Source organism: Pleurodeles waltl, chromosome 1_1 (genome assembly GCF_031143425.1).
Source record: "Pleurodeles waltl isolate 20211129_DDA chromosome 1_1, aPleWal1.hap1.20221129, whole genome shotgun sequence".
NCBI lineage: Eukaryota > Metazoa > Chordata > Amphibia > Caudata > Salamandridae > Pleurodeles > Pleurodeles waltl.
The window spans coordinates 830,166,950-830,193,727 of record NC_090436.1 but is presented as its reverse complement, the minus strand read 5'-3'; the positions used below and the strand labels follow the sequence as shown (position 1 = coordinate 830,193,727).

The following is a 26,778-nucleotide window of genomic DNA, read 5'->3' as shown; positions in this document are numbered from 1 at the left end:
TTTTTCGTGTATCTCACTGGAAGTGTAGCTGAACAATAGTCTTTTTACTGTTTTATGTATTTGGCGTTATTCATGATTTTTAAGGGTGGTGGGGCACTTTATGAGCAGTGGTCGTGAGGAAGATCTTTTTTAGATCGAAACGTGTTACCAATAAGCCTTCGCATTATACCCAGTGCGAGTTCTTTTTGTCTCTTGAAAAGGTGTCTTTATGTGTAATATTTGTGGTGCCAATGACCACAACTCGCACTGCCCTCCATGTTTTTTCATATGGGTGGATGTATGTAGCCAGTACACGTCAGGACTTGTGAAATTGTAAAATAATGCAGCAGTGAGATGCACTAGAATCTAGCCATTAAGACATGCAATTTGATTTATCTTTAATGTACTGAACCATATTCCTGAATGAAATGACGGATGAGCTGTCCTCAGTGATGGTGATGTACCCGTTCTAGTCACCCAACAGAACTAATGCACGTGTTCGTAAAATCAGAGCAACAATTTACTTATAAATAGAGTCTTGCATCAGATATCATTTATTATTTCTCCTATTTTCCTTCTCAACGAGCAAACATTTTCTTGATTTGACCAAGCTCCCCCTGAGGCCCTGATGTAATTATCGCCCCACAATAAAGACCAATGAAGGGAGTCTGTTAACTGCTGTGGCTCATCTCCCTCACGTTACTTCACTATGTAATAGTGGTTTGGGGGTCATTCTTTAAGTGCACACTTAAATGCCATAAAACTGCCATCTTGCAGCACTGCTGCAGGTTTGCTATGGGTTAAATTATCATATAAAACCACTGTAATGCCCCCTCTCAGTTATTGGTCACTGCCTCAATTTCAATTCCTTGGCTATCTTGAGCTGCCCTTTAACCTCTCCCAGTCACTGTTCTCTAATCCATCCTTTTCATGCTCAGATCCTAGTCTCTCGTACCCCACTTCAATTTTTCTCCAAAATGTTGTGTTTAACTATGTTGAACAGGTTGTGTGCACAGTTACTATGAAACTGCATTTGTTTGTGGCAGGAGCACTGCACCCAACACAGGACCAGAATACCCAAACAGCTGCATACACTTTCACCAACCTATCAGTCACTTATGTTCTGCCTCACGCTCACTCACACACATTCCCCACATTCGCAAAACTGAAGGTCACTCATTCTCCTACATTGCAACCAGGACATGGACAACCTCCATAACACATCAGAGCCTCCTCCTCACTTCTTGAGTTTGACAAGAAGCTGAAGATCTGGCTCTTCTTATAAGCACCTTGGGGTCCACACACCTACATGTCTGTCCAAGGTCCTGGATACCCTCTAGGGTGATTAATGTACTATACAAATCAACATAACATAACATCCTTTTGAAGGGTGGAGGTGCCACTGAAGGCTTGACAATAAATGTTTCCATGTGAATTAGAAAACTGTCCAAAAGGCTGCTATATTTCCTTCAGAATTGACAATGGATCTGCTGTTATCCATATGTCCAATGATCTTCCAGTGGAGAGTCATTCCTTTCAGCTTGTTATAGCTATCGCAATTTAATAGTTTGCACAATTTAGTTAAGAAAATACTTCCCAAGGAAAGATAAACAGTGCTCAGTATGTAAATGAATGAGTGCCAGTGCCCAAAGCTCTCCTCAGAAGCCGTGGTCCAGTGCTATTAAATGTCCGCACGCCAAATACAAAAGCCTGTGTGTTCTTGAATTCAGGGCCCCCAGATACAACTACCAAGCCAAGAATACATTTATTTGGTGGTGTCATACCCCAAGCACCCCTCAAACTATGCCCCTACTTAAATGGGCATCATTTTAAGTAGATATGTATGTGTGATCTGAAAAAATGCAAAAGCCAGAGGCTGAAATAGTCTCACCTACTGCCTCATGTTGTATGTTGTGGTGAGCAGTAGTAAAATATGAATGAAATCTGAACAGACCAGTGAATGAAGAGGGTTGACTAAAAGCCCCTCGCTGTATGTATGTATGCATATGTACTTATGAATCAATGAATACATTTTAAACTGCACCATGAAGTGCATTTTCTACCCCTTTCTTCCCCTATTTCTCAGTTTCCTTCTTCTCTCCTTACTTTCCCCATCTCTTCCTCCATTCTCTCTGCTATCTTTGCTCCCTTCTTTCGGCCCTCTGCTGCATATTATTTCTGTTAGAAACTGGGGCTCTCGTTGGCCGGGGTATGCACCTTGTCCAAGTAGGGACCACAGTCCTAGCCCGGGTAAGTCACAACACAGCCTAAAATATACTGTGCAGTGCTCATTCTCTGGTAGTTTGACACAGAGCAGGCAAGCTTAACTTAGAAGATAACATGTAAAGTATTTGTGCAATAAGTCATACGGTAACATAGTGAAAATACTACAAAAAGACTCCACACCAGTTTAGAAAAATAGATTATGATTTTTATAAATAAAATAAGATCAGAATGACAAAAGCCCAATGTGTAGAAGTTGAGATATGAAATTTTAAAGAAGAAATGCAAAATAGCACTTAGACTCAAATATCACTATTAGAGTTTACTTTAGGTCACGATTGACTGGGACAAAGTCAAAGTCTGAGTCGACCGCAATGGAGCGCAGGCTGGCTACAGGACCCACGCAGGCCTTGGGGAACAAAGCACCTTTCCAGGTCGCAACAGCGAGGTGCATGGTGAAATGCGTGGATCTATCCCATGCAGTGAGGGTGATGCATCAGTTCTGCAGACAAGCACTGGAGTCAAGGTGTTGGTTTTGAAGTGTGTTGCACCATGCAGTCGAGGAATTCGTCTGTCTCCATGGACTGGTGCAGAGGCGAAGCACGGTTCTGATGCGTCGGGCTCTCAAAGCAATGTGGCGGTTCTGAGAGCGATGCACCGTTTCTACGCCCGCAACCGGGTTGATGCGACAGTACTGCTACATGCAGACAGGAGATGCATTGATTCCCCTGAATCAAGTCTCTTAGTCCACTTTCAGTGAGCCTGGCACAGGACCAGGGATAGAGACTTTAATGTCCCTGAGCTTCAAGCAACAGGAGGCACGTCAACAAGTCACTGGAGATAACGTGTGATACAAAGCAGAGTCCAGCGCTTCATCAGCAGGGTCAGAGAGCAGCAGGCAGCAGGGGGGTATAGCAGAAAAGCAGTCCTTCCAGGTCAGTAGTCCAGCAGAGTAATAATCCTTGTTACAGCCCAGCAGTTCTTCTGACAGTTTCCAGTTGTAGATCCAGAAGTGTCTCATTTGGTGGAGTCAGAGACCCAGAACCTATACCAAGTTGTGCCTTGAAGTGAGGGAGAGTTCAAAGAAGGGTCTATGAAGTGCACAGAGGCCCTTTCTTCCAAGCCCTGGCTCTAAACTATCAGTAAGGGATTAACAGCCTTTTGTGTGGGGACAGGCACTCCCTATTCAGGTGTAAGTATCAGCTCCCCCTCCACACTTCCTGCCCAGGAAGAGCCATTAGAATGTAGATGAATGCAGATGAGCGCTCCAACACACTTCACCTGCCTGTCTTTGTGGTTGTCTAGAGGTACTGCACAAAGTGTAGCTGTCACCCATCCAAGACGTGTAGTGGAGAAAGGCTACAGGCACACAGAGCTTTAAGAGCATAGAAATGTCCACTTTCTAAAAATGGCATCTCTAAAACAGTAAAGTTAAATCTCACTTTACCAGTACAGAGGATTTATCGTTACCATTCCAATGATATGAAACATGATGCGGCTACTCCTTGCTGGTCATTATAGCTTAAAAGTGTATTAAGGAAGTCACAATGCTGCCCTATGAGAGGAGTATGCCTCCCAGTAGTAAAAAATGACTTGAGGAGTCTTTCACTACCAAGACATGTAAAACATAAAAGTACATGTCCTACCTTTTACTTACTCAACACCCTGACCTATGGGCTCCATACAGCCTACCTTAGGAATGATCTATATGTAATAAAAGAGGAGTTTAAGGCTTAGCAAGGGGTTTTAAATGCCAAGTCGAAGTGGCAGTAAACTGCACACACAGGCTTTACAATGGCAGGCCTGGGACAGGTTTGAAAGGCTACTTGTGTGGGTGGCACAATCAGTGTTGCAAGCTCACTAGTAGCATTACATTTACAGGGCTCGAGTATGTGATATGCCACTTTACTAGGGTTGTACAGGTAAATTAAATATACCAATTGGGTATGAGCCAATATTATCATGTTTAGGGGAGAGGGCACAAGCACTTTGCCACTGGTCATCAGTGGTGAAGTGCAGTCCTAAAACCAGCATAAACGAGGTCAGAAAAATGGAGGGAGGGAGGCAGACAAAAAGTTGGGGGAAGACCACCCTGAGGCTGTCAGGCCTAAAAATTCCCTACTCTCTCCTCTCGCTCTGACTTTTCACTTCATTCCTCTTCTCCATATCTTCTTTCTTTACATTCTCCTCCTCCTTGCTTCTTTATTCACTAGTTTCTTTCCTCTCACTGCCCTTCTACCTCACTTCCTAACATGCCTCTTCCTCCCTCGCTTTTTTTCAGCTCATTCCCCATTCTGTCATTCAATTCCCTCCTTGCCTTCGCTATTGGCTGTCCTTCTTCCTTTCCACTCCATTCCCTGATATTCAGTGTAATATTTCTTAAGAGAACACTGTATTTTCATTTTTAATACGCTAAATTGATTCATTTGCAATACTGCACTGGAACAAACTACCATCTTCTAGTTAAACAATTTTCTATACATATTAATTATATGTATTTATATATTTTACATTGTATTTGTTTGTGAGGAAAATGTAATTATGACAGCAGACAAATTACTTTAGTAGTCTAGGATGGAAGACGGTTCAAATTCCCTGTTACAAAAGGTAGCTCGCTGCGCAAGAGTAGCAAAATACATATATAATTTTCAGAATACAAAGATGTATTCATTATGTGTAATATTCGAACAGTAGATGATTCTCTAATTCTGAATGACTTAATTTAATAATAATGACTATTAAGACAGTAAAAACCAGAATCAAAACTGCCTTTAACACGCTTGTATATTTCGTGCTACCTAGATTTTAAATTACCATCAGCACCACTACTATTACCACTATGACAGTCATACCACTTCTACAGCTGCTGCCACTATCCTCTCCACCATCATTGTCAGCACTACCGCAACACCACCACTACCTCCACTGCAATCCTCACCCCCATAACAATCATCTCCACTATTACCTATATCACAAGTACCCAGTGCCGGCTTTAGGTCAGTGCGACTGATGTGGCCACACTGGGCGCTGAACTCGACGGGGCCACTGACATCAGGGGGGGCTGGTTAGCAATAACTTAAGATTTAGAAGCACGTGCCGCAGAGTTCCTTGTTCGTCCAGCTATCAGACACCAATAAAAATGTCAAGATAACTTTTGTGATTATTGTTCCTATTAGAGAGAAAGAGAGTTTTGCCTAGTGGCAGTTTTGACTCGCCATAAAGTGGCGCAGCTGGTTAATACTGTATGCCTGCTGCAAAGAACAGATCTGTATTTTATGTGAATAGCTAAGTGGATAAGTAAAGCCAGCATTTAGCAGTGCTTTAAAACAAATGAAGTGTATGTGAGAGAGGGGCTATGGAGAGATGAAGGGCACTTTTGCTGGGGGGTAGTGAGGGAATCTGAGAAGAAAGTCATAGGGAGGCACCAAAAACATTCCTGAACTGGGTGCTACCAGCACTAAAGCCAGCCCTGCCAGTACCACCACTAAAAACACCACTATCGCCTCTGCTCTCTTCAGCACTAACCACAATGATGAACACAATCACCACCAGAACTACCACCATCACCACCCCATGACCACCATAAGGACTGCTACCAAAACTATCACTATCATGATGTTCTTGTGTGTTAGATAATGTTATGTGGGTGTTTGTAAGAGAAAGGGTGATGTGGGCATGCGTGAGAGACAATATGTGTATGTTGTAAAAAATAGAAAAAAAGGCTGGATCTATTGGCTTTGCCAGTGCTTGCTTTTACCTGTAGTTGGCCCGTGCATTATGTACTGTTGCTTTAGCTCTGTTGAGGCCGTAGCTTTAGACAAATAGGATAAATTCTTCTACATCTTTCTTGCAGAAACCAGTGATTTGAGGGCCTTACAAGGCAGCATCCTCTAAATCTAGCCAGTACTTAGTGACATATTTACATTTTCAAAGTTTGTGGCTCAAAACATCCTGTCTTGTGAAGACTGTCACGTGAGCTACATTTTCTCTCACAGTTATGAGTAATTGATGAGTAGAGTAAGTGATAAGTCATGGAGTCGTGCTTTCCACTGGAGGCACAATAATCCAAGTGGCGGACGGTAATTTTAGGAGGGAGGGGGACGGGCGGGAAGCACACTTACACTCATTCATTCACACATGCACGCACATCCATTCACAACACTCATCAACATTCAAGCATACACGAATGCACAAAACATTCATTTAAAAAACACACACACTTACCTTCAACTCGGAGGTCCCAGGAGGGTTGGGACTGCTGCCTTCCCTCTCTGGCTGACCTTAGGTCAGCCAGAGAGGGAAGGCAGCAGTCCCAACTTTGTCACCGAGTTGTATGGGGTCAGTGAGACTTCTGACCCCTCCCCACAACTATGACAATGTGTCACTGATTAACACTCGCCCTGGGCGCTTCAGGGCTTTAACCTGAAGCACCCAGGTCGAAGTCAATCAGTGGCGCTTTCCCTCGTCACCGAGGGGAAGGGCCTCAAAGCACCTTTGCTGAGCTGAGGAGGTCACACCCATAGGAGCTGTGACCTCTTCAGCCCAGCAAAGTTCAGCTCAGGCAGCGAAGAGTCTGCGCAAATCGCGCATGTCTCACTCCAGGCTGCCTGATCTGAAAATGAAGAGTGTCTGTCAGGCTGACCTTTGCTCAGCCTGACAGACACTCTTCTTGAGAGGCAAAAGGTGGAGGGGGTGGCCCCTCTGCCCTAAAGGACGGACCACGGCTGAATAATCCGGAAAAAAATAACAGCCACTGACCCGTATATTATTGATTAATTTGGATACATTCAACTGCATTCATTGCAGTTTATAGTGTGCTTAGCTGGGTGTTATTTATTGGAATGTGTTGCAGTGTTAATATTTTTCCCAAAATTATAACTTTTCCGAAATTAAGAGAAAGCTAGTGAAATGCTTGTGTTTAACCAATAATGTGCTGGAACTACTTTGAACATCTTGGAAGCCTCTGCTGCCAGGCCTTTCCTTGAAATCCCAGTATCATGCAGCCTTCTGGCACAGAGTGTTTCTTTTCATTAACAAATGGCTCAGGATGAAGCAAAATTATAAAAATGTAATTAATATGCATTTTGTGCATCAGTATACTGAAACTAATGAGTCCCACTCCTGTTCCCTTACTGTCCCTCTGTTGCAGGGAATTCGGCCAATTGGCAGTGGAGTTGCTGGACCAGTCTTACAAACAGGATGAGCAGCTTGCCATGAAACTCCTGACCTACGAGTTGAAGAACTGGAGTAATGCCACATGCCTACAACTGGCTGTCGCAGCCAAGCATCGGGACTTCATCGCACACACATGCAGCCAGATGCTTCTCACCGATATGTGGATGGGTCGGCTAAGGATGCGCAAAAATTCAGGGCTTAAGGTTAGTAAATGGAATATTTAAATGAGGTGTTTTGCTTTATTTACCTCAATATTAAGCCTTCTCCTATTTTTTTACTGAAACCAACTTAGTTCTGACTATCACCTACCCTTACTTCCCGCTCTTCCTTCTTTACTAATGGCTGCCTGTAATGTTTCCATTAATCCGACTTCACTAATCACAGTATGTCCTTTTCCACCCATACCATAGATGTAGAAAGTCTATCATTCAGCTATCTTTCAAAGTGGGAGGTGGGTGTGAGAACTGGATCTCACTCTCCATCTTGAGGTTCAGAATTATTTCTGATGACAAGTTCTAAAGCAGTAATCATATTCATCGTGCCAGACCTTATTTTATTTTATATTATTATGATAAGGTGTCACATATAGGGTAAGTCATCTATTACCCATAGAGGTCAACTTGGATCTTTAGACGCAGACAGGAGAGAACATCCAATCAAATACTGTGAACCAATAAACATCAAATATATCATCACATAATCAAAATATTCAATTTAGAGTCAATACTTAAAACACACCGGGACCTATGTGGCATGAATCACCACATCATTTTAGTAAAGTTTAAACATTCATTGCCCTTTAGATTAACAATGCTAGGATCACGTAAATCATACGCAAGACCAAATGATAGAAGTACAAAAACATCACTGGCCGTCCAAAATGTCTAAATAATCTCAATTTGGCCCAAACATTTATCATTAGACACTCCAAAAGAACAATGCAAAATAACATCAGAATTAAGTGAACAATAGAAACAGCATACATTTAGTTTGTGCAGTTGAAATAATCCCAATCATTTCATGAACAGTCAAATTTAGACATTGTGTCAGGCATCCCTAACTATTACTCTAATTTGGAAAGCATGTGTGGGCTTCATGCAAGAATAAAAATAAGAGAAAAATAAATTTGGAAAACATCTAACTATGGCGCTAATCAAAAACATGTGGTTGGATTTTCTAAGAGAGGAAAACAGAAAAAACCTGCAAGAAAGCCAAATGCACATTGGTTATACCTCTCCTAAATGGATTAGCAATCAGTTGTGTCTTCATCAGCAGAGCGCAGAAACATCAGGTCTCCATTACTCAGCATCAGGACATGAAAGGGAAACAGTTCAATAATGATGGGGCCTATTTTATCTGAACTGATTAAATTATAGGCAAAGACAGAAACACATCTAAACAAAACTGAAGCTAAATGGAGTGTAATTTGCATCACCTAAAACTTGGCTATATTAAAGTCCCAAAAAGTTACTAGCTAGGCTTGCAGCCAATAAAACATCATCTGCGCTTTAGATGTATCTCTTCTCATTCCCTGCACCCAGGATTGATTTACGTTGGCACTCCTCTCTCGTGTGCAGTCAGCAGCTTCCGTGATTAAATACATTTTTAGAATGCAAAATGGAGCACGACATTGAGCACTGAGGCCCATTGTATAAAACAAACAATTTTTTCTCTCGAAGAAATATACAACCCCAGCAGTAAAAGCAGGACAGAAATTCCCACCGTGCAAGTCACACAGGATGTTTCAAGAAACATTTCAGTGAAGTTAGCAGCATTTAAAACATCGTGCTTCTAGAAAATGCTAAAATGTACTCCTTTTCACTAATGCTTAATACATGAAGAAAATAAAAACATTTTAGTAATAATTTCTAACTAATAATCTCTATAATACATGATAATAATCTTCTTTTGTCAGTACATTTATTTATGATTAAACAAAAATACGTTTTCATTAGACATTATTATTTTCACATTGAACTTCATTGTGGCTGCCACCAGGGCAATCACTTTTCCCAAAACACATGTTTATTTTTCTAACAAACGTTTTTCAATTAAGCCTTTTAATACATGTTATTACACATTATGTTTTAGTGACATATTTTTATTGTACTGCTTCGTTAGTGGAAACAGTTGGTCACCATCTCCAAATTTAGCAATAGCTCCTGCTTGGAATCCAAAAACTATCCTTGCCAGTTTATGGTACATGTCTATATTTTCATTTTAACCACATTAGCCAATCTATCTTCAAGCAAACAGAGAGGCTACAATCAAAGCCCAAAATAACCACACTTCTGCCTACTGACATCATCATTGTTGCTTCTTATTGCACCTTCCCTGAAAAAAAGCACACTTGAGGTGGCATATGTGTGGTGTGAGCAATTCCACCTTCGTCCATAACAACTGCACCTGTGAGCTGCCAATCCCTGTTAAATCCAAAGTAACAGCGTTTCATTGTACTCTATTTTTTAACTCGACCTGGGTTGATCACAATACTCTTTGGTGGTCTTTCAATGCTGCAAGTCCAAATTGGTGAGTACAGAGGGATTGGTATCACAAATAGCAAGCAGCATGAAGTAAAAATGTAAACACTAGAAGAGCAAATCTTCTGTAACATTCCACAAGAAACATTCCTTAAGCCTCATATTGGCACGGTCACCTTTAACATCCTAAATTTAAACTTGGAAGAGAGGCTAAGGAAATGTAATTGTAGCACATGTAGGGATACATCAGATTATTATCTAATGTAATCCTTTCCCCGGATGATCAAATTAGTTTTTTACAAATATTCAAAGCTGTTGGAGTGCAAAAGGTATGGCACAGTTTAAGTGATTTGAAATTAACCACAATTTCTTGCCTCTTTTGATAATTCTTGCTTACATACTAAATATATGTGTAGCGTCTAACCTGTTATGATCTGATCTAGAGAAGATGGCAAGTGTCATATGTTCGACCGACATGGATTCTCTGTTAATATTGTCATGGATAAACAATTTGTGATCCTTACTTGTTCAGATGTTTCTACTTGTGGTTGCAAAGCTATGAATCCCTGGAAGAGGAAGCAAGTACATGCTGTAAGAAGAGTGGGAGTAGATTTGTAATGCTGTTGGATACATTGCAACATGCCTTGAATCCCTATACCTCAAGTTGTTTTAAGGCTCTTCTAGACAGAATTAGGGCCTTCACAAGGAGAGCGTAGCTCGGGCAGAGAAGAATCCCCCTGTAAATTATTACCCACTATACACTCTATGGTGGAACCCATTTCATTGGTGTGTTGTTATAGACTTAACAATCCCTCCACAAAACAGCAACGTTTTGATTATCACTCAGCACTGAATCAGGCACTTATTCTGCCTGACAAGTGACTGATTCGCTGGTGGTCAGAGGAAGATGAGTAGCTGTGTGTCCATGGAACACTCAGATGCCCTCTACCGGACCTGCATGCCTTGATTGAAGGCACTCCTTCACCCATTCAATTTTTCAGCTTTATAGTCAACACCAACAACACCCCACATTTGGTGTAAAGCAGTCCAGGCAGGCCAAACTCCTCAATAAACCTTGAAAATTGCCTATTGGAAATGAACAGCTGCATGACCAAAAATAATTTGCAAATTAATCAAAGTAAAATTGATGACAGCTGTCCATCTGTGTTTGAACTTGCCATTTGATATATGATGGACAGAAGAGGATTATTGGTTGAGAGAGGTGAAAGTCCCATGCATTCAACAACCACAAATCTTGTCTAAGTTAACCGCAAAGGTCACTGTTGAACCTGGTCCCTTCGGCAAGGTCATCTCCAAACTTAAACCTTCCTCCTATTTTTTCTGACCTCATTGTACGCTTAAGGACTCTGGACACTTTGCCACTGCTAACCAGTACAAAACTGCATGTGCTCTTTGCTTAAAATATGATAACATTGGCTTATCCACAATTGGCATACTTAATTTACTTATAGGTCCCTAGTACAGTGCACTAAATGTGCCCAGGTCCTGTAAATTAGATACTACTAGTGGATCTGCAGCACTGATTCAGCCACGTACTTCAGTAGCCCTTCAAACATGTCTCAGGCCAGCCATTGCGGAGCCTGCATGTGCAGTTTTAAACTGCCATGTCGACTTGGCAAGATAAACCCTTTGCCAGGCCTTAACCTTCCTTCTTATTACAAATGTCACCCCTAAAGCGGGACCTAGACAGCCCAAGGGCAGGGTGCAGTGTATTAAAAAGTAGGACACATACTTTTAGGTTGTACGTGTCCTAGTAGTAAAAAACTCTTAAATTCATATTTCACTACTTCAAGGCCTATGTCTCATAGGTTAGCATTGGGAATTTCTTATTACATTTAATAAGCTGTAATTCCTAAATGAGAAGGAGTAGATATGTCATGTTCATTTGTAATGATAAATCCTCTTTAGTGATAAGGTCGGATTTATTGTTACAATTTTAAAAATGCCACTTTTAGAAAGTTGGAATTGTTATGCTCTTAGCCCTGTGAGCCTGCAACCTGTCTCCAGTATACATCTGGGCTCGGAGACAGCTAGATTTTGTGCATTCCCTCTCGACAGCCACACAAACAGGGAGCTTAGGTGTGACTGATGGGCCTTCTGTATCCTGATGGGCCATCCTGAGCAGGATGGGAGGAAGGAGCTGACACTTACACCTGAATAGGCAGTGTACTGTCCCCCACAAAGGGCTGCATAACCCCATGTAGTGAGTCTGGAGCCAGGGCAAGAAGAAAGGACCTCTGTGCACATCAGAGACCTTCTTTGAAGTCACCCCCACTTTAAAGACACAACTGGTTATAAGTACTTGACCTCTGACCCTACCAACTCAGTACACTACTCAACCTGTGGAGAACTCAGCAAGGAGGAAGTACTGCTGTGCTGCTACAAGACTGGCACTCTGGATGCTGCTCTGGAAGGAATGCTTTTCAGCTGTACTGCTCTGCTGCCTACTGCCTTCTGTCGTGCTGAGAAAGGACTGGTCCTATCTCATTGGAACTCAGATTGACTCCATGGGCATATTGACTTGCCCCCTGTCCTAAGCCTTAGGCATAAACAAAGACCTATCATCCTGCAACAGCACCTGGACTTTGCTTGCTGCAAGTCTTGTCCTACACAGTGGTGCCAATCCAGTCCTGGGCCCTTGGTATAAAGTACAGCAACTGCCAGAACCTGTGCATAAACTCCATTGTGCCAATCGGAACCGGCGCATCTCCATCGCCACAGACGCATCATTGCTGTTGCAAGGATCAGGGTAACCGCATCACCGTCAATGCTGGCACATCACCTCTGCTGGAAAGATTGGGAGAATGAATTGCCAGCTACATGATGCATCACCTCCATTTACAGCGCATCTCCAACTTTGTATGGCTCGGAGATGGTGCATCGCCTGCCACTTCGGGATGGATTCCAACGCATCACTTCCTTTGCTCCTTGCATCTTGTTCCTGACGTTGGTACAACTCCGAACCAATATACTGTTTCAGCAGGCCAAGGCTAGTCCCTGTATCCAACCCATGCGTCCCTTCGGGGTCGGCCTAAGTCTTCAGATTTTACCTGGTCTAGCTCAACAGATAGCCCAGGGTTGGCGCTTTATACTTCTAGGTGATACAACTAAGTTTATTCTTCAAAAAGTCATATCTTGATTTCTACTTATTGATTGTTTGTCATTTTGATCTTGTTTTGTTCATTAAATTAAGTTCTATATTTCTAACTAGGTGTGGTATTTTCAGTGTTTTACTGTTTAAAGTGTTGCGCAAATGGTTTACATATTGCCTCCTAAATTAAGCTTCACTGCTCTTTGCCAAACTACCAGGGGGTGAGCACAGGTTAATTTAGGTTGTGTTAGTGACTTATCCTGGCTAGGATTGTCGTTCCTGATTGGACAGGGTGCATACCTTTGCCAACAAGAAATCCAATGTCTAACAGTCACAAAATTAACCTGTTAGAAATGGGGTTTCTGATTGGCTGGGGTATGCACCTCAGCCAGGTAGAACCCACCACTCTAGTCAGAGCAAGTCAGGTACGCAAACTAAATTAACCTGTGTTCACCCCCTCGTTGCTTGGCACAGAGCAGGAAGGCTTAACATTGAAGGCAATGTGTAAGGTATGTGTGCAACACACACACACAGCAACACAATGGAAACACAATAAAAAACACTCCACACAGGTTTAGAAAAATAGATGAGGTTCATCTGATTAAAATAAGATGAATACGATAAAAATCCAATAAGTAGTTTAGGGGTTAGATATAAAAATATATTTTTTGCAGTTAATATTAGGTCACTGCAATAAAATATGATCATGTGATGAGTCCATGCTGTAATTCTGAAAAATGTTGCACAGAAGGAGGATTAAGCAGACTCCAAGTGTATGGGATTCATTTTAGGGCCTTTATAGTAATGTTGGGGAATGCCCTTTAAGCGGTGTTTGCAAAAAGTTGTTACACTCCTAACCAACCTAGCAGGGCCCCACTGGCGGACCTACTAGGAGAAATGCAGTATTAATTCTCATGGCAAAGAGCGATGGGTAATCCACCTGAAACCGCTCGGGTCCAATCACCAAAATGTCTCTGGGGCCATGGGCCAGGAAATTACCTTTTCGCAGATTGGGGAAGCAGAGTTAGGCAGGAGTGTGCTGGGTGTTGAGGAAGGGAGCAGGCTGTCAAGCAAGTCTGTGCTCCCAGTCACTGGAACGCTGGTGGCCTCTCACACGGTGCACGCATTGCTGGCTGGAAACGCTGCTCTGAAGCAGGTGAGGCAAGGGGAAAATGAGCAATGCGCAGAGGTTCAGACAAGAGCACGATTCACCCATTGTAATGTGCCGCCTGCCAGGTACTCCTTGATAGAAAGGCACAGTCTTCCTTGGCCAACAAAAATATATTCACCCCCTCCCAAGCACTGTTGTTGTTTTAACTGGGGGCTGTGCGGAACTCACAGGTGCCGCTGCTGCCACACTTCTTAAGGCACTCAGCCCACAGCACTCAGGCAGCACTGCAAACACAGGCAGGAAGGCAAATCTTCATGTGGTGAGGTTAGTTGTGTTCCTGGGACCTCAAAACGGCACAGGAGGAGTCAGCCAACTGGACTTTGGGGACACTCTGGAGCTGCTTGTAGGTTCTTTTTGCAGGGCAAAGGTCAGCAGGCAGCAGGGCAACACAGCACAGCAGGTCTGCAGTTCCTGGGAACAGTCAGTCACAGGTGAGTGTCAATCCTTCTGGCGCAACAGACTTTACTCCAGCAGAGTTTCTTCTTAGTCCAGCCGTGAACTATCATAGTGGGTCAAGAGGCCCAGAACTTATAATAGAAAGTGCCTTTGATGTGGGGGAGGAGTACAAAGGATTTCTGTGAAGTGCACAGGTCTCCCTTTGAGCTCAGCCTCGGCTCCAGATTATCAGTGGAGGGTAATTAGCCCCTTTTTGTGTGATGCGATCACCCTTTGAGATGTGAGTGTGAGCTCTTCCCAACCTCCTCCCCAGGAAGATATAGGGACCAGGTTACTCCTGCTGAAAACGTTGCTTTCTCAAAGTCTGGCTTGAAGACATCTGTTCTCGGGGAGGAGGCTGTTAGGATCAAGGAGAGTTGTTGCTGTGGCGTAAAGAGCAGGCTGGGTGGCTCCGGCTGTCATTGCTGTAGCGCAAAGTGCAGACAGTCGTATTTATAGCTTCACTTCAGTGGTCACCGCTCTCTGTCATTGTGGTAGCATGGAGTGGGAATCGTGTGCTGCTGATCATAGCTGGTGATCACCGTAGAACGAAGTGCAGATATCACACTGCGGAGCATTACTGACAGTCTCAGTACTGGGAAGAGTCATGTTCCTAGAGCTTTGCATTGGTGGTCGTTATGGGTGGCAGTGTCTTGGCACGAATGCACCCATTCACAGTTGTGCAGAGCCCAAAACTTCAAAATGTCCCCTTTCTTTGGAGGAGCTCAAACTGATGCCAGTCAAAGGCCCAGGCCCTGATGAGGCAGGTCTTGGAGATCAGGAGCTCACTTCAGTAGAGGCCAGCAGGGCTCAGGCAGGTCCATTTGCAGGTCCAGGAAGGTCCTGTGCAGCAAGTCAGCTGGGTAGTTGCACAGGGAGACCTCTGGAACTTGTTGAGGCCCTGTAGCTCAGACAGGAGGTCAGCAAGGCCATCCTCAGTCAGCAAGGCGGTCCTTCTTCTATAATGCCAGCAGGTCCAGGAGAGTTCTGGTGAGTAGCACTGTAGCTCCATCATTTATACCTAGTGCCAGCCGTTGTGTGTGAGGGGACCTCCTGTTCTACCCCACATCTGGTTCTGGAAAGTTCATCCATTCCCATGTTAAGGATTCTGGCAGGATGACACATCAAGTCAACAGCTAGTCCCCTTTGTGTCACTGTCTTGGATGAATACACAAGCCCCAACAGCAGAGACATTCACAGTCATGTGTCCCAAGACACTGACAGAAGCCACAAATGGTTGGGACGAGAGAATGCCAACTTTCTAAAAGTGCCATTTTCAGAATGATAACTTAAAATCTGATTTATTAATTAAAGAAGATTTGAAATTACAATCCATTTGAGTGTAAACAGCATATCCCTATTTGCTCCCTATCCAAAGGAAGCACTTATTGAATGTAATAGGGTAACCTGGTGTTAGCCAATGAGAAGGACAGGTCTTGCAACAGTAAAAATGGCTTTACTACTTTTTTCCTGCTAGGACATGCAAAATTTAACCCACATGTCCTACATTTTTAATACCATGCAACCTGGCCTATGAGCCTTTAGAACCTATCTTATTGGTGACTTATAAGTAATAAAAAGTAAGTTTTGGGCCTGCTAAAAAGCTTTAGCTTGCCAAGTTCAAATGGCAGTTAAAACTGCACTACAGGCTGCTTTGGCAGGCCTGAGATGTGTTCCAAAGTGCTTCTTTAGTGGGTGGCATAATAAGGTCTGCAGGCACACAAGTAGCTTTTAACTTGCAAGTCCTGGTTACATGTAGTTCTATATACTAGGTACTAGGAACTTGCAAGTAAATTAAATGTGTCAATTAGTTGTAGGCCAAAGTTACCATGTTTTAATGAGTGAGCACAAGTTCTTTAGCACTGGTTAGCAGTGGTATAATGCACAAAGTCCTGGAAGCCAATAGAAACGGGTTCAGTAAAGGAAGAGAGTGAAGGTAAAAACTTATGGGTGACCCTACAGAGAGATCCAGGCCCAACATCTGGCCAGCTGCCATTGGCTCATCTCCTCTATCCGTAAAACCAGTGGAAAATGTTAGTGATTCTAAGAATACTGACCTAAGGCCCATATAGGTCCACGCAAGAGTGACGCAAAACCTAAGTGAGGTTTACCAAGCCACGCAAGGCCATCTTGCATGGCCGTGTATGGCTTGATAAATCTAGAGTAAAGCAAGACAGCCCAAATTGCCGCCCATGCACTCTGACACATTTCCAGACTTACCAACAATGGTGGACCTTGGAATGTGTAAAAATTGTACACCTCCCCACCAGAGGCACAACAAGGAAAATACCTCTGAGTGTTGTTTTTGTGCAGAAAGGTGTCCCTTAAGAACAATCCTATCTGCTTTGCTAGAACCCTCGAGTGCCTTTGTTGGGAATAGGCAGCAGTTTGTGCACTAGCGCAGACAGAGAGCATGAATGAATGCGCTGGATCATGTTAGAAACAGTGCATCCCTGCAATTCCTTTTTCACCCAGCACAGCGCAGCAAGGTGGCTTGCTGCGTTGCATGAAATATTGATAACTATGGACTAATTATGAAATCATCAGTGTCCTCTATAACCAAGTCGATATTTTTCGTATGTATCTCTATAGATCTTCATCTTTTTCATCCTCTCCACATAAAGCGGTTCTTGCATTATTCATATCTCTAATTAGCTATTAAATTTCTGTTTCCCAGAGCCTTCCAAAGTATTTATTCAAATGATTTCAGCCTATTACATATACCATGGCTTATATGGTATTAGTATTGGGGGTTTAACCCACACAACATTTCTCTCCTGCTGTAGCTACGCTATACTGACAACCAATTATATTTGTCTGGAATATCTGCGTTTATCCCCCTGAGAGAATTATAACATCTTGGATCGTGCAGTGCTTTTGCTGTAGCATTGATAACAATGAAGCTACTTTACTGGGAATTATACCTTTTCTGGTACGCAGTTGTTAATTTGTTTTCATTGGCCTTAATAGTGCTAACCAGTGCTAAAGTGCTTGTGCTCATTTCTCTAAACATGGTTTGATTGGCTTACACCTGATTGGTATATTTAATTAACTGATAAGTCCCTTGTAGTGTGGTATACCATATACCCCGGGCCTGTCAATTTAATGCTATTGGTGGCCTGCAGCACTTATTGTACTACCCACTTAAATAGAATCATAAAAAGTCCCAGGCCTGCCATTGCAGCCTTAATGCAGTTTCAACCTGTCAGTTTGTCTTATAAACCCCTTGCTAAGCCTTAATCTCCCCTTTTATTGCATATCAGGCACCTTGTTAGCCCATAGGGCAGGATGCACTGTAATTAAAAGCCTGGACATGTACTTTTAAGTTTTACATGTCCTGGTAGTGAAAAACTCCTAAATTCATTTTCACTAGTGTGAGGCCTACTTGTTCTATAGGATAACATTGGGTTGCCTTATTACATTTAATAAATGCCAACTTTTGATTAGTACCTGGAGCCAGTTTATGTTTGGTATCTATGAAATTGTATTGAATAATCCTCTTTAATGGTAAAGTGGGATTTTAATTATAATTTTCAAAGTGCCACTTTTTGGATGTTGGTATTTTCTTACCCATAGCCCTTTTGTGCCTGCAGTCTGCCTTGGGTCACAGCACTGCGTGTAACTGACAGACTTTGTGACTTTTTTCCCAGATAGTCACACAATAGAGGGATTAGGTGTGCCTGGATGGGCCATCTGCTAGGAGTATGGGGTGAGCACAGCCCCACTTACAACTGAATAGGCTGTGCTCTGCCTCCACACAAGGACTTATCATCTCCACATTGTCATTGCAGCCATCCTGGAGCCAGGGCAGGTGAGTCAGGCAATTCCATGCACTTCCCAGAAACTTTCTAGAAACCTCTCCCACCTTCTAGAAGGAAAAGCAGCAGGTATAAAAATAGGACACTCAAACTCACTCTTCAGTTCACTTCTAGACCTGCAGATGAACATTCAGAGGGCTGCCTGCTGCTGTGAAATGCTGTGCACTTTGTAAGACTGCTTTGCTGTACCTAGAAGGACTGCTTTGCTGCCTCGAGGCTGCTTTGAACCCTCAGACGCAAGCCATGCTTTGAGCCCTGCCTCTTCACCTGAACCCATGACTAACATAGTGACTCCAAGGGCTGGTTTGCTGACCTTCTTTACAATCCCACAGGGACATAGGCCTGAGTGAGTCTGAACCTCCAAGAGGTGTCCCACCGGTCCTGGACCTTTGGTTGTGGTGCTAAAGGTGCCCAGATGGCCGATACTCCAAACTGAGGACTTGAAACATTTTTGGCCAAAAACTGCTCTGAGATCCAGAAGGAGACTTGGACCAACCTGCTCACCTATTTGCCCGAGGTGTATCACTGGTTGGATTTACTTTGTGCTTCTCCCACTATGTTATCTGCTGCAGCAGCAAATCATATTCAGCGGTCCTTGGCCAAAGAAGGTCTGAGCCCCTGGAATTACCTTCAGCTACAGCCTTCTACCTCATCCAGTTGGATTTTTAACTTCCACAAAAATGACTAAGGGGGTCATTATGAACACGGCGGGAAACTCTTTTCAGAGACCGACAGCCTCCTTGAGACCCCTCCGGCCGTATAATTGACCTTCTGCTGGGCTGGGACATGGAGCCGCCGTCAATGCCGCTGTGCAGCGGGTGCAGCAGCACCCGTCGCGCAGATCACTGCCCGTAAATCGGGCAGTGACCTGCATGACGGGGCACTGCACAGGGGCCCCTGCGTTGCTCATGCCAAGTGCATGGACAGTGAAGGGGCCCCCAGAGGGGCCCCAGAGCACCCCTTCCGCCAGCCTTTCCCTGGTGGGGGAACCCGCCAGGGAAAGGCTGGAGGAACAGGGGTTCATTATCCGGCCTGTCGGATAACGATATCCGCCATCGTCAGGCTGCCTGTCGGCGGTAGCCTGGCGATGGCAGAGGGCTGCCTGTGGCAGTCCTCCCTTGTTCATTATATGGCGGTTCAGACCCCATGCCGGTGGCGGTATTTTCTGTCACCGCCGGCATGGCGGTCTGAACCACCATGTTCATAATGAGGCCCTAAGTCTGAATGTAGAAATCTTCATGGCAACTTCGACCCAAAGCCCCCCAACCACGATGCTCCTTCCTCGGACACTACGTGCATCCTTGTCCTGCTGAACTTTACCTTCTCAGAACCTTTTTCTTAAAATGTCTTCTAAGTCTGAAGCTGACCAGGCCCAATCCATTTCTTGTATCCAAACTGTGCTCCATCACTGCCAGTCATATTTTTCAACTTTGATTCAGTCAGATGTCCATGGTTGACGCTTTGATCTTTTAGGAACTAGTTTGTACTAAAACCTTTAAAAAAATTATTAATTCTGGTTCTACTAATTGGATTTTTGCTGTATCGGTGTCAAATATTTCATTAAAAATGTACTCTATTTTTCTAAACTGGCATGGGATTTTTCTTGTGTTGTGCTTTCACTTTATTACTCTTTGTATACTGCATAAAAACTTTACACATTGTCTTTGATTTTAGGCTGACTGCTTTTTGTGCTAAGCTACTAAGTGTTAGGCACAGGCTAATTTAATGACTCACCCTGCAAGGAATTGTAGCTGTTGCTTGACCAGGGCTCAAACCCCAAACAACAACTCAATTTCTTACACTGGACAGCTATGTGTTTGGATTGGTTGCATTCATTTATGTACATAATGGGTCCTTGTGCAGTGTGCTGCTTCTTCAGTGTTGGTTGGTGTTTAGTGCCATGATTGTTGCAGGTTGTCCACATGAGGGGGTCAAGGCACACTCACACTGAGAAGTACGACATTTTGTCTGAATTTTGAAATTATAAAGGCCAGCACAGTAATCAGTTTGGGAGACCAAGACAGACCCAACTGCCATTGACCAGGAAAGCTATCACTCAGTTAACCTCATTAGCGTGGGCGTTGGCCACTGGCCGACGCCCACACTACCTCCCTGGTGCAGGTTCCAACCAGTGGGCGACACCAGGGAGGGGGTTAAAAAATCCTCCAATGCTTTGCATCTGAGTATTTCTTTTAATTAAAAAAAAACCGGGAGACACTGAAGATCTTCCGTGTCTTCCCCTGCCTCACTCGCCTCTTTGTGAGGTCACCCTGCCGTGAGATGCGCTAACGTCACTCTCTGTTTTCCTGCTCTGGTGGGGAAAACGGGCCCAAACGGGCCTCCCTGGCGTTCAGGAAGGCCTCGTTCGAAAGGGGAGATTCCCCCCTTTCAAACAAGGCCTTCCTGAAAAGGGTTCCGCTGCGATCGAGGGATAAGAAACCCCACTTGACACCAGGGATTTCACTTGTGGGTGTCTGCCCCCTCGGGAAACGGGCTGCCCCCATCACCCTCCCCCCAGGGGGCATTTTTTTTTTTTTAAATGTAGATTTAACCCTGGGGGGGGCGAGATCACGCCCCCAAGGGTTTAATTTTTTTTTTTTAATGAATAAATAAAAAGGAAATTGACAGGGAGTCGCCCGTGAGGAGGGCAACCCCCTGTTAGGGCAATAATTTTTTTAATAGTTGTATGGTTTCCCTGGGGGCCACTATAGCCCCCAAGGAAACCATACAGCTATTAAAAAATATATAGCTCTACATATATATATAGATCTATATATAGACATATCTATGTAGATCTATCTATCTATATAGATAGATATATCTATATACTGTATAGATATATGTATATATGACTATATATACATCTATATATATAGATATATTTATAGATAGATAGATAGATAGATAGATAGATAGATAGATAGATAGATAGATAGATAGATAGATAGATAGATAGAGCAATCACTTTTGTCAACGCGTGTATGGTTTTCCAGGGGGCTGCGTTCGGCCCCCAGGAAAACCACACCCACATATAAAAGTGATCTCTCTCTCTCTATATATATATATATATATATATATATATATATATATATATATATATATATGTTCACCACAAGTAGTTTTGCACTTGCAGCTTGTGTCTTCAAAGACATACACATACTTCAACTGAGCGTTTCAACTGTAGCTTTCAGGCAGCAATACAAAAGTCAAGTAAGTCTTGTGATTATGTTTCTGCTCCAAAAGGATCTGAAGTTTGTCTAGTGGCAGTTTTGATGCCATAAAGTAGTGCAGAAGGTTTATATGCCTACTGCAAAGATCAAATCTGTATTTTATGTGAATAACTGATTAGTAAAGTCATCCATTACCTGAGCTATAATACAAATGAAATGTATGTGCGGGGGGCTATGGAGAGATGAAGGGCACTTTTGCTAGGTGGTAGTGAAGGAATCCGAGGAGGAGGTCATGGGAGTGGGAGCACCAATAATGAATGTTGGGCTGGGCGCTAGAGGTGCTAAAGACTGTGACGGTGGTATGTGACAAGGTGAAGCAATAGTGTGTCTTTTTTTGAGTGTCTTGAAAGAACGTGCTGATTGAGGGAAGAAGCGAAGGTAAGTTGACCTCTACTGTTGCACGTATCACACACACACACCCACCAGCACTTTTGTGACTGTGTACGTAGGTTAGTGTTTTAGAGCAACAGATTAGCCAGTAGCAGAGATGGCATCTCATTGGATGACTGCTGCTCAAGCCCTCACTTGGGTTATAGAGGACAGCTCTGATGTAGGATCAGAGACTGAAGCAGCAGATACTGAGACAGCATCTGAGGGATAGGACAATGGCGCAGACTCTGGGAGTGATTTTTCATTCAGAGGAGTCCCATTCGATAACTCCTCTTCCATTGATTATGAGGGAGGTGATGAGGACAGTCCTGCTGTCCCTTCGCAAGCACAGTCTGTGCAGCGGGACAATAGCAGGCTAGCCCAACCCAGAGAACAGGTGCATGCGGCGGCAAGCACAGAGAGAGTGCTCTCTTGGGAGCTCCCTAATTTAGTTCAGCCCCAAATTCCACAGCCCAAATCGTATTGTGGAGACATCAAAATTCTCTATCACAAGACGACCTGGTTTTGTAAGGCAGACACCTGTGTTTTTGGTCCTGATAAAAACGCTACCCTACTTGAGTGCCTGTACCTAGTGCCTGCGTCAGGAATGGATCACCCCGGGATCAACAGTTGCCCTCATGTAAGGACCAACATTGACCTTTGTGTGATCTATTCCTGTAAAAATTAGATTTGTCCATGTTGCGTTTTGGTGCGTTTCCTGTCGCGGGCACTAGGCCTACCCACACAGGTGGGGTACCATTTTTATCGGAAGACTTGGTAGACTGCTGGGTGGAAGGACATTTGTGGCTCCTCTCAGATTCCAGAACTTTCCATCACCAAAATGTGAGGAAAAAGTGTTTTTTTGTGTCAAATGTTGAGGTTTGCAAAGGATTCTGAGTAACAGAACCTGGTGAGAGCCCCACAAGTCACCCCATTCTGAATTCCCCTAGATGTCTAGTTTTCAAAATGTATAGGTTTGCTAGGTTTCCCTAGGTGCCGACTGAGCTAGAGGCCAACGACCACAGCTAGGCACTTTGCAAAAAACAGGTTAGTTTTCTTTGGGAAAATGTGATTTGTCCATGTTGTGTTTTGAGGCATTTCCTGTCGCGGGCACTAGGCCTACCCGCTCAAGTGAGGTACCATTTTTATCGGGAGATTTGGGTGAATGCTGGGTGGAAGGAAATTTGTGGCTCCTCTCAGATTCCAGAACTTTCTATCACCGAAATGTGTGAGGGAAATGCGTTTTGTTTGCCAAATTTTGAGGTTTGCAAAGGATTCTGGGTAACAGAACCTGGTGAGAGCGCCACAAGTTACCCCATCCTGGGTTCCCGTAGGTGTCTAGTTTTCAAAAATGCACAGATTTGTTAGGTTTTCCTAGGTACCGGCTGAGCTAGAGACCAAAATCCACAGCTTGGCACTTTCCAACACGTCAGTTTTCACTGTAAACATTTGATGTGTCCATGTTGCATTTTGGGGTGTTTCCTGTTGCGTGCACTAGTCCTACCCACACAAGTGAGGTACCATTTTTATCAGGATACTTGGGGGAATGCTGAGTGGAAGGAATTGTGGCTCCCCTCAGATTCCAGAACTTTCCATCACCGAAATGTGAGGAAAAAGTGTTTTTTTGTTAAATGTTGAGGTTTGCAAAGGATTCTGAGTAACAGAACCTGATGAGAGCCCCACAAGTTACCCCATTCTGAATTCCCCTAGATGTCTAGTTTTCAAAATGTATAGGTTTGCTAGGTTTCCCTAGGTGCCGACTGAGCTAGAGCCCAATGACCACAGCTAGGCACTTTGCAAAAAACAGGTTAGTTTTGTTTGGGAAAATGTGACTTGTCCATGTTGTGTTTTGGGGCATTTCCTGTCGCAGGCACTAGGCCTACCCGCACAAGTGAAGTACCATTTTTATCGGGAGATTTGGGGGAATGCTGGGTGGAAGAAAATTTGTGGCTCCTCTCAGATTCCAGAACTTTCTATCACCGAAATGTGCAAAATGTGAAGGAAAAGTGTTTTGTTTGCCAAATTTTGAGGTTTGCAAAGGATTCTGCATAACAGAACCTGGTGAGAGTCCCACAAGTCACCCCATTCTGAATTCCCCTAGGTGTCTAGTTTCCAAAAATATATAGGTTTACTAGGTTTCCCTAGGTGCCGGCTGAGCTAGATGCCAAAATCCAGAACTTTCTATCATCGAAATGTGAGGAAAAAGTGGGGTTTTTTGGTCACATTTTGAGGTTTGCAAAGGATTCTGAGTAACAGAACCTGGAGAGAGAAGACATTTGTGTCCCCTCTCAGATTCCAGAACTTTCAATCACCGAAATTTGCAAAATGTAAGGAAAAAGTGTTTTTTTTTGCCAAATATTGAGGTTTGCAAAGGATTCTGGATAACAGAACCTGGTGAGAGTGCCACAAGCTATCCCATCCTGGGTTTCCCTAGGTGTCTAGTTTTAAAAAATGCACAGGTTTGTTAGGTTTTCCTAGGTACTTTGCAAAAAACACGTCCGTTTTCATTGGAAAAATGTGATTTGTCCACATTGTGTTTTGGGGCATTTCCTGTTGCAGGCACTAGGCTTACCGATACAAGTGAGGTAACATTTTTATTGGAGCACTTGGGGGAATGCTGGGTGGAAGGAAGTTTGTAGCTCCTCTCAGATTCCAGAACTTTGCAGCACCTACATTTGAGGGAAAAGTGTTTTTTTTTGCCAAATGTTGAGGTTTGCAAAGGAACTTAGTGCGAGCCCCACAAGTCACCCCATCCTGGATTCCCCAAGGTGTCTAGTTTTCAAACATGCACAGGTTTGGTAGGTTTCCCTAGGTGCCGCCTGAACTAGAGGCCAAAATCCATAGCTAGACACTTTCCAAAAAACACGTCAGATTTTAATGTAAAAATGTGATGTGGCCATGTTGCGTTTCCTGTCGCGGGCATTAGGCCTACCCACGCAAGTGAGGTACCATTTTTATCAGACGACTTGGGGGAATACAGAATAACAGAACAAGTGTTATTGCCCCTTGTCTTTCTCTACATTTTATTCCTTCCAAATGTAAGACAGTGTAAAAAAGACGTCTATTTGAGAAATGCCCTGTAATTCACATGCTAGTATGGGCACCCCGGAATTCAAAGATGTGCAAATAACTACTGCTTCTCAACACCTTATCTTGTGCCCATTTTGAAAATACAAAGGTTTCCTTGATACCTATTTTTTCACTCTTTATATTTCACCAAAAGAATTGCTGTATACCTGGTATACAATGATAACCCATTGCAAGGTGCAGCTCCTTTATTGGCTCTGGGTACCTGGGGTTCTTGATGAACCTACAAGCCCTATATATACCCGCAACCAGAAGAGTCCAGCAGATGTAACAGTATATTACTTTTGAAAATATGACATCATAAGAAAAAGTTACAGAGTAAAACGTGGAGAAAAATGCCTGTTTTTAATCTCTATTTCAATATTTTTTTATTTCAGCTGTTATTTTCTGTAGGAAAACCTTGCGGGATCTACACAAATGAGCCCTTGTTGAATTCAGAATTTTGTCCACTTTTCAGAAACGTTTAGCTGTCCAGGACCCAGCATTGGTTTTATACCCATTTCTGTCAATAACTGGAAGGAGGCTAAAAGCACAATAAATAGTAAAAATGGGGTATGTCCCAGTAAAATGCCAAAATTGTGTTGAAAAATGTGGTTTTCTGATTCAAGTCTGCCTGTTCCTGAAAGCTGGGAAAATTCTGATTTTAGCACCACAAACCCTTTGTTGATGTCATTTCAGGGAAAAAAGCACATGCTTTATTCTGCAGCCCTTTTTCCCCATTTTTCTGAAAAAAACAAAATGTTAGCTGTATTTTAGCTAATTTCTTGGTCTCCACCAGGGGAACCCACAAACTCTGGGTACCTTTAGAATCCCTAGGATGTTGGAACAAAAGGACGCAAATTTGGCGTGGATAGCGTATGTGGACAAAATGTTATGAAGCACGAACTACCCCAAATAGCCACAAAACGGCTCAGCATGGGGGGAGGGAGGGTAGACGGGGCCCAGCAGCTAAGGGGTTAATGTAGAAAGTATATTGAAGCTGTGATAAGGGATTCCAGTGATTTATAACAGACCTTGTATGGACGTTGTAACTGTCTAAACCGGTCAAACACAATAACTAAATTGAGGGGATTTTCTACCACAATCTGCCTAGTTCTAATCCCACTTTAGTTACTAAACAGTGTGAACAGGCACATAAATTGTGTGCGAGCTGTGCGGAACTGATGTTGATGGGTTGGGTTGTGATAGAGTTATTGACCACATGGCACAACCAAAACTGACTGTTACTTACCCTTTTCACCTTATTGTGCTTGTGGTTCGACTTAGACGGTTTATTGTAGGATGTGCCTTTAACAGCCGTTAACGCCCATAGTGAATGTCAATATGTATTTGTTGGTTGATTTGGTGGCGCAGTATGGTGGGACACAAATTCCACAACTTAGCCTCTTGGACTCCAAGTGTACATCTGTGTGCTCCTAACCTAAATTTCCCATTTTGACAAGGTGCTCTAGGAGTAAAGAGCTGATGATGTCCTAGAATGCATGGCTGAAACATACTAGCCAGGAAAGCAAGTTCACTGCTGTCGAAGGGTTTGGGGATGACCGAAACAGGATTCTCTGTCGGACAGGTAACCAGGGCAAAACCATAATTGAGAAATTTTCTGGTGGCTAGTACTATTGGTGGCTAGCCAGGCTGCAGCACTGTATAACCTTTGCAGGCAACTCAGGCTGCATTAAGGGAATTCTAGATAATTCCAGTT

At 43.4% G+C, this 26,778-nt stretch overlaps 1 protein-coding gene across 2 annotated transcripts in view; it reads left to right on the top strand.

Annotated features, from left to right (window-relative positions):
* TRPM3 (transient receptor potential cation channel subfamily M member 3) overlaps positions 1-26,778 on the top strand; it is a 1,350,903-nt gene that overhangs the window by 1,157,061 nt on the left and 167,064 nt on the right. For both annotated transcript variants that reach the window (XM_069228883.1, XM_069228872.1), the window contains exon 16: positions 7,352-7,580. In XM_069228883.1, coding sequence (XP_069084984.1) covers positions 7,352-7,580 — 229 coding nt within the window. The remainder of the gene's footprint in view (positions 1-7,351; positions 7,581-26,778) is intronic.